Source organism: Pseudomyrmex gracilis, unplaced genomic scaffold (genome assembly GCF_002006095.1).
Source record: "Pseudomyrmex gracilis isolate BER0280 unplaced genomic scaffold, ASM200609v1 scaffold_18, whole genome shotgun sequence".
Taxonomy (NCBI): Eukaryota; Metazoa; Arthropoda; class Insecta; order Hymenoptera; family Formicidae; genus Pseudomyrmex; species Pseudomyrmex gracilis.
In genome coordinates this window covers 1,288,722-1,297,734 of record NW_018020602.1, presented here as the reverse complement: position 1 = coordinate 1,297,734, position 9,013 = coordinate 1,288,722, and the positions used below count along the sequence as shown (strand labels likewise).

At 36.7% G+C, this 9,013-nt stretch overlaps 1 protein-coding gene across 1 annotated transcript; it reads left to right on the top strand.

The window, feature by feature from the left end:
- The first annotated feature begins 4,048 nt into the window (after nucleotides 1-4,048).
- LOC109864226 (BEN domain-containing protein 6-like) lies at nucleotides 4,049-6,864 on the top strand. The gene is made up of 4 exons (XM_020445235.1): nucleotides 4,049-4,300; nucleotides 4,451-4,670; nucleotides 4,765-4,879; nucleotides 5,323-6,864. Exons 1-4 carry the CDS (start codon nucleotides 4,109-4,111, stop codon nucleotides 5,372-5,374), a joined length of 579 nt encoding a protein of 192 aa, XP_020300824.1. The 5' UTR covers nucleotides 4,049-4,108; the 3' UTR covers nucleotides 5,375-6,864.
- Nucleotides 6,865-9,013: the final 2,149 nt, after the last annotated feature.

Genomic DNA, 9,013 nt, shown 5'->3' with positions numbered 1-9,013 from the left:
AAAAAAAACTCGAATTCGTAACGTGAACAAAAATCACTTACTTACCGAGAGATGTATATTTTACTTTTGGCTAGATGTTTCTCCGCAATATTTTCTTCTTGAAATTTGATACGCCAAGATAAATTTATTTATTGTAACTGTGCGACACTCTGTTGTATTTAACTGACTAGCGGTCGGTGATGGGCATAAACGGTATTTGACAGATTTGGATACATGTGCAAACAATATCTCTATATGATAAATTCAGTTAACGCGGTCAGTCAAAACATTTTATATTTTAATAATTTGGAATTGTGTGAAATATCCACAAAATCTTATACTTTAAATATTTAATATCAGTTTTGTAAGAATAGCGTATAATTAATATAAATCTTTACTTCCATTAATATGATAATTAATCTCGATCGACGTTTTTACACGTAACTTGCGTAAATTCACAGACAACAATATTAGTTTTAGATCAATTCTCTAGATCAGTTTTCGTTTACATATGTTTTTCATTCTCATTTCTTTCGTTTCGCACGTGTAAGCGGACCTTGTAATCTCGTTAAAAACATTTAGATTTCACTTAACAATACCGCATTCGTGCGCATGTATCCGAAGCCCAGCACTACAAGTAGCTTAAGTATTGTTCAAACTTGCATCGAGTGCGCTTGCAATTTATTGCACAAATACGCTGCACTTAATTTATCGAGAATTCATCCGGAGCAAGACTCGAACCTTTGTGCATGAGGACACAAGTGCGCCGTGAATGCGATTCAATTCCATTATATCACCACGATATTTTTCGCAACTTCTTGTGATCGCTCGCGATTGTTCCGATTATCGATCGAATAGCGAAGTTTATGCAGAGACTGTTTTCCATTCCGTTATATTTCTTAGTTTTCTCGCACATTTATGTTTTTCCTAAGTTGTAACGTGATCGTTAAACATGAGACTGCAAATGTGATATTTGCGAAGATAAATAGTATTATATAATTGCCGTCCACTTTTCTGCGTAGAATGATTTTAATTTTTAGCTCAGCTGTTTTTAACATTTAATTTTTATTTTCCGAAATATTTTTTATGCGTTCAGTCAGCCTCATCGAGAGAAAAAAGAAATAGTTGCAGCAACTGTGTGCACGGTCAATTCCCGACATTGGCAGTATTTTTATAGTCGCTCTAACGATAGACGCTACATCATCATGAAGTTATCTCGATAACTTTACAGTAACAAATTATTATAAACACAGTTCTGTCCTGAACGTAATACTTTCGCTATGCAATTGTAGTTCCTAATATATACCAGACGTTTTTCTCTCAGTGATTAAGAAATAATCGTTTCTTAACGCACGGCATAAATTAGAAAATTTCATATTTTGTATGAATTAATAAAATTTTAAATTAACAAGAAATTACACACAAAATAATATAGAATATACAAAAAATTTCGATTCGAGCATGTTTTTATCTTTGCAAAAAGATATCGATTAAACACTCAGTGTAATAACGTAACTTAATTTTTTCAACAGTTGACGTTTTCGTTTATTATTCAAAAACTTTTTAGATAAATTATCGAAAAAAATGCACAAAGGACTGAATTAAAAAAAAAAAAAAAAAAAAAAAAAAAAATCAGCTTGCGAAGGATTTGCGCAGCACTGTCGAACTCTATAGCACGTAGAAAAACCTATACACACACATATATTCAACGTGCATTGATTTCTGCTAGCGACAGGTGCATCGAGTAGCCATAGATCTGTAATCGAGTGTGCTTTTCTCCTTATCCTTCTCCACTCCCACCCATCTCCCATTTTTGCGGCGCATAGATAGACAAACACATACATGCGAGTCTCATTATTTAATTGCAAAATATCGATGAACAAGTCGAAGACGTCGTTGTCGTCGTCCTCGATCTCGACACGGATCTCTTGCAATATTTCCCGCAAAAAAAACAACACAAACATTTATGCGTAATTCTATATTATAATAGCGATGTTCCTAAATGTTTACTTTCGCGTTTCTATGACGTTCCGATCACAAAAGAAAAAAAGAAACTATCGCGGACTTTCTCGGCCACTAAAAATAAAAAAACAAAAAAAAGCGAATTCCTATACTGTTACTGCAAATAATATATACCGCGAGTATGAAAAAAAGAGAAACTCTCCGTCTGGCTTAGCGCAATGTCCCGTCGTAGTGATTCATTCTGTACCCGAAATTTTGTCAAACGATACATTTGAATAAAGTAATTCACATTTGTACGGAATATGCATTCTCTGTTATTTTTACAAACAAAATTGGTAAACAAAATGATCAGGTACCTCTAGATCATTCACACTACCGATTTATATCTACACAGTTTTTAAACATACATATCACGGAAAAAAATGACAAGCTTTATTCATCTACTAAAAAGACAAATGCAGCCACACATTACAAATGATGATGTCCGAAGAAAAGCCAACGTTACTAAGGTAATTTCTAGCTGGACTTTCACGTACAGTTTGAGGGATTCGAGGGAAAGAGAGAGAGAGAGAGAGAGAAAAAGATTCCGCGGGCACATCGCTTCAAGATAACCGTGTGTAATAATTGTCCGGCGATCTCGGGCGCGAGAAAAGCGGAGAAGATGGTCGGGAGAAAGAGAGAAAAGAATTAAAAAAAAAAAAGAAAAAAAGAGGAGGCAGAAAAGGGGAGGAGGGTGATCGTGATCGCTGGACAGCTCGCGACGGACGGACGGAGAGGAAGGAACTAATCTAGATTGGTCGGCTGGTGTGTTGCAGCCGCCGCGGTCGTCTGCACGGAGGGAACGACGAGACCACCGCCGTCGGCAACGTTAACGATATCGAGTGCTTCTGCTGCGGAGCCGATCTGCACGTGGGACTCGCCGCGGCCGTGTCCGCGCTGCAACCGTGTCTACAGCAACAACAGCAATCTACGCAGACACCTAAGATCGGCCCACGCGACCGCACCTGAGCTCCTCCAGCTGACGTCGCTGCAGCGGCGAGAAGGTGTCGTGGTCCCGCAGTCGCTCGCGATCCTCCCCGCCTCCTCTTTTTCCGCTGGTGGACCATAGCGATCGTCGATTCGCCGACCGATCGGAATGCTCCGGTTGACGCTCTTAGGACGTGATCTCGATCCGACCAATCAGCCGCCGAAGATGGATCGTTAGCGCGATTGTCTCATCGACGCGATACAAACGGGCAATATAAACTGTCGCCTTTGAAATCTGATCAGACAGGGTTGTTATTGCACGTTGTTATTGAGCGTACGAAGATTTATCGGACAATGAAAATTGTCTGTATTTTAACTTCGGGAACATTTTGCAGTTTGTGAAAAATAACTCATTTATGAGAGTTTCAGTTTCTTTGTCAACAGACTGATCGATCAATAGTTTATCAATTGTTATAGTACAAGACGAAGAGATTTGTTGAGGAGCTCACACGCGCCCTTTATCAGTCTATCTTTGATGCTCGTGAAAATTTCACCAACTGGATCAGGTTTTTTTTTACCTACATCATTTTAGCGATATGTCAACAATTATTTTTTAAACGTTTTTGAACCTAAATCAAAAGTTGGAATCGAATTGGAAGATTAAATGTAGAACAAAGATTGACTGATATTTACACCGCGTGAGGATTCAACGAGAACGCACGTTCAAGAGATTGTTTCAATAGTGATAAAAGTTTGATCAAAGTGAGATTTGTGTTACAATCATTCTTGATTTTTATCTTAAGTGAAAATAAATTGTCACATTTTACCGAGAAATAAAAACACGTTTTCTGAAAAAAAATTTTAATATGTCTGGAAAAAAATTCCTCAATTGGGTTTTTTTTTTTTTTTCATTAAAAAGAATATAATTTTTGGAACACGTAGAGATATTATTTTGTTATATATTTTTATCCTATTCTATTATTATAATATACTATATAAGAAAACTATTTTATAATATAGCTTTTCTCTATTATTATAATATACTATATAAGAAAACTATACTTTTATATGTATAGTTTCTCATAAAATAAATACAACATATTAATTATTAAATTTTCTCTAAATCTCGCAAAGCCGCTTTTCTCATCGAGGTTCATGCGTGTACAAAGTGACGCAATTAAATTACGTTTTTTGACGATTGATGATTACAGCGCGGAGAGTACGTCGCGGTAGACCGCGACTCGGAACCAGAGGTGGCAAATACCCATCGCCGTCTATTCACAAGAACTCGCCCTCCAGCAGAAGCGACTGGCTACCCCTGGACATGAGAACGACTCCGCCGACCACGATGCCTCCTTATCGTGGATTTGAGGAGTCTTCGTCGGACGGTGTGGTCAGTATTTCACATAATTGCGACTTTATTTCTTGTGTTACAAAGTATATTGGATTTTATTTTCCGTAAATATCAGTATAATATGTGTTCTGTACTTGCTTAAATATAAGTAGATATAATACGATCCTCTTCTTTTCATAATTCTCTTAGGTCCACTTGGGTGAGGGCATAGCGGTCTGCGAAGAACAATTAAGGGCCGTTAAGTGGAGCGACTATCGCAAGTTAACGCGCGGCTTGGCCGCGATACTGTTCAGCCCGACGGAATTAGCGACGTGCTCTGTCACCGGTCAACGTTGGAGCCGCGCCGGAACAGCCACCGAACGTCCCGTGAAACCTGCTCTCGACAAGGCTAAAGTTCAGGCCATTATATGTACGTATACACGTCCAAGATAATAATCTTTTTGCTATAGAATTGTTTTCTGTTACATCGAAGACTAAAGTTAGTTCATTTTTCGCTGTTACAGCTTACGTCACATCGAGGTTTCCGTCGGTAGACGTCAGCAGCGTGAAGCAAGTCTTAGCGTATAAGTGCAAAGAAAACTCTACCGCCCTCAAGATGAAGTCTATACGATACATATGGTGAGTTTTTTTTCCGGCGATTTTGTGTACTGCGGTGTCTCTGGAAAAAAAAATAGAAACTTCTCTCTTTCGTGCGCGTTGTCGTTTTAGAAGAGAAAGGCCTACTTTTTCTTCGGAGGACGTTAATCTTCATAGACTGTTAATAGTAACTGTAAAATTATCGACTATAAGAATTGTAATGATTTTACTGCGAGAATATTATAATTAAAAAAATTTTAATTTATAATTAAAAAAACTTTAAATTTTTAAAGTAAATTGTTGTACAAGAGTAGGCAATACTGAGGAATTAAAATATAAATAATATAATCAAAAATATTGTTAAAAAATATTGCAACAAAATGACTCTGAAACAGTCTATGAATTAATGCGTCGCAGTATGCTGCCAAAGGATAATAACATAATGGTTAAAAATCTTGGGATTCTCTTCCCGGTTTTAATCGCAGCGACAAGCAGGACACGGACACGTCACCCCGAGGCGAGTCCGAGGACAAGTGAGAGGGGGCACAGGGTGCGTGTAGAGTGCAGTCCGCTCCGCAGTTTTGTCGCGTCCTCCCGCACCCTCTGCCCGATACGGTTCACTCACCGCAGCGCTCCCAGAGTCGACAAGATCATCGCGACCATCGTAATCACGATAACAACAACACTATTAACTGCATTGATGAGCGGCACGAGGAGATACACAGAGGCGATTCGTCATCGTCTACCGCCGCCGCGCCATCCGCGCAGGCAGGTGTCGTAAAGCTGATACCTCTCTACGCGCTTCACGGCGCGTTTCATTCTACTCTGCGAGCGGCGACGGCCTCGTTTATTTAATTATACACGTTTCACAGCCAGTGTCGCATCGATCGAAAGTATCTAATTTTAAAACGGGTAAGATAGAAATACCGTGAGGTGAAGTCGGACAAAGAAAAGGCTAATCACAGCGCGTTTAGACAACATTTGACAATCTGGTTTTTAGTTTCTTTGTCTATATGTTTGTTTTCGGATGGTCGAACGTTTTCTAAGATATGTAAGAAAACTCAAGATTTGAGATAAGAGAGAAAAACGAAGCATCAACTTGTGGTTTCGTTTCATTTAATAAAACGTACAGCGAGAATGCAATGGAGAGTAGAGACGCATAATTTCCGAGATTAAAAGAAAACAAAACATGAAAAAGAATAGAAATTATTGCTCGGCGTGCGCAAAAGTGTACGCTGTAAAATTATATGAAAAATTTAAAGAAATTACATGTCTAGAGAGTGCGCGTATCATTTTTTGAAAGCTGTTGATTGCTTTTGCGTAGCGATTCACATTACTCATATATATATATATATATATAATAAAACTCGCGACTAATAGTCGAAGACCCCCTTGTCATGCTTCGAGAGAGAAAAAGAAAGAGAGAGAGAATAAGATGGCAAGTGTCATTAACATCGGACTATTTATAGGACATAATGACAGGTCTATATTACGTTTATAAAAATACGAGGCAGCGAAATAACGACGAGGGTGATTATTATACATAGTTGAGTTCTTGCTTAGACATGTCGTCTTTTTGTGCACGCGCTTTTTCTTCTACCTTGACGGAAAAAACGCATTTTTTTTGTTGACGTGCAATAACGATCCTTCGAACGAAAAGAGTCACAAAATGCGTGCGGCACGAAGGGACGATTTCATGCGAGACTTATATATATGCGTTTAGGAGGATTTATTTGGTTTTGGCTGTGAGCTACGACCACATGCGAAGCGGGAGATCCGTGTGGCTCTAATAAAAGAGAACGTACCCTTTCGAAGAAAGGGCGGGTGATAAATAGTGAGATGGCAATATTATAAAGAAAAATAAAAAAAACGAAAAAGAAATTAAAAAAAGATTGGATAAATCGGTCCGATCCTACCGGGATACAAGGGTAGACTTTCACATAGAGTATGCCTAATATATTGCATATAAATATATAGTATATATATATAAATAAAAAATTAATATATAAATATATATATTATAAATATATAGTAATATATTACTATATTGAATATATTATTATATAACGAAAATAGATGAAACATATATATATATTATTTGTTGGGAGAGCATATTACATATATATATATATATTACACATATTTAATATATATTTAGGATATTTATTTGTTAATTTGGTGATATATAAATATATAATATAATATATATATATGATTTTTATAACAAAAAGAGAGTTCGCTCGCGCACGGCACGAAGAGGCCGGCCTACAAATCTAATTCGAGAAAAGGAGAGACAAAAAATAAATAGAATTATACAGCAAAGGATGGAGTGTATGCAGATTTTAACAAAAAAAAATATGTATAACGCAAAAACGTTCTCAAAGTGTTCTCGTACGCGGCTGCATCTTTTGTCGATCTGGATCGCAGTTCGACAAGTGCAAACACGCAAAACTGTCTTCTAAGATACGAAAATTTTATTGATTTTATTTTTGGTTTTATCGGAAAGAGAGTTTGTTCATCTGCAATTTATTTACTTATTTATCGAAGTAGACTGATTAAGCCCGACTTCAGATCGCTCGCTTTTGTCGTCACAACGAAAATAGAGAATTTTCACAGCCGTGTTAACAAGCAACAGTGATTTATCGAGTTCAAATTACGATATTTTAAAATAAGTGAACTCTTTTTGTCTATGAATAAACTAGTTATTTAGTTAAAGAGTGAAAACTGAAAAAATAAAATACAAAAAAATATTGTTGATGCGTCATATGGTTCGCTTAAGAATATTTCAATAAAACAGCATTTTTGTTTTGCTGGCCTAATTAACGGTAGCTCGAGAAGTTCGAATCGATACAATAATTTTGTATTATTCTCTACGTGTAGTAATGAAATTATATTTATGTACTCTTTTCTGACGTGATATAACATTTCAAGGAAGAAAAGCAAGAAAACGCTGAATCGGACTTAATTGGGATACTCGTTACAATATGTTGCAGAAGCGCGCTCGAAGTGATGACGCGTGTGTACATATACATATATTCGTGCATGCACACCGCGTTAAGTACATACACCCGTACTCTTACATGTATATAGTAAATACATACACACTCGGTCAAGCGACAAGCTCTCGTGTTTATGAATTTGCGCTATAGATAATATAGACGCTTTCGACAGATAACACTTGATTTTTTAATTATACGAATCTTACGTGCGCTTGAATCAGAAAAAAAAACTTGTAATATTCTTTGTTGTGAAAAATTGTTATAGAAAAATTATTTAAACATGTACATCGCGTTACTGTTACAGTACATTTTTATACTATACATGTTTGTGCGCAATTGTTTAAAGGAGAATATTGTAATCAAAAATATGACAAAATACTATTGGTACGGGAAACAATTCTATATTCTTTACGTACATGATATTGTTATCGAATTCGATGTTATCGCTACAGTAAATGTTGCCTGTAGTTGAATTCGTTTTGATTTTTTGTTAATTTTTAACTATGTATTTCTCTATTTGTATATATTTGTCGCGAAATTCTTTTGCCAATTTCTGCGATCAGCCGAATCGCAATTCTGTATCTTCTTACACACATACACATACACAGACACACACACACACACGACATAGAGATGCATATTAGAGCGTTTTAACTTTTCTCGTTCACATAGTCACTCTGTTCTATAAAGAAGCTTGTAAATAAATCACACTCATACACACATACACGCGCACACACACATACACATACAAATGTTAGATTAAAGGAATAACAAGATAATTAAATTGTAAAGCACTGTTGTTACCAAGCGCCTACCAACTATATGACTTAGCATATTGCTCTGAACAGAGAATGGATCTCGTGTTGCGAAGATGAAACGAGCTGTCTCATACTTCGACGGCGACGCGAATTCGATCTCGGAGCGGAATAATATATAATAATAATAATAATAATAAAAACGACGAGATATCAGACATTGGGCAAACAGAAAAAATACCACTACGGAGTATTTTTAATAAAGTAATAATGTATACCGTGCCAACGAGGCGTACAAAATTTCCAGAGTCCACTTCTCTCTTCGGATCATTCGCGTGAGTAGCGTGTGCATAACTTTATCCGTGTGTGTAATGAGCATTATAAAAAAAGAAAAACAACTTAGTTTCCAACGAAGAATGTAC

Coding starts and splice junctions, on each gene's coding strand:
- LOC109864226 (XM_020445235.1), top strand. CDS start 4,109: ATGATTACAGCGCGGAGAGTACGTCGCGGTAGACCGCGACTCGGAACC. Junction 4,671..4,764: donor TAAAGTTCAGGCCATTATAT/GTACGTATACAC, acceptor TCGCTGTTACAG/CTTACGTCACATCGAGGTTT. Junction 4,880..5,322: donor AAGTCTATACGATACATATG/GTGAGTTTTTTT, acceptor TTTTAATCGCAG/CGACAAGCAGGACACGGACA.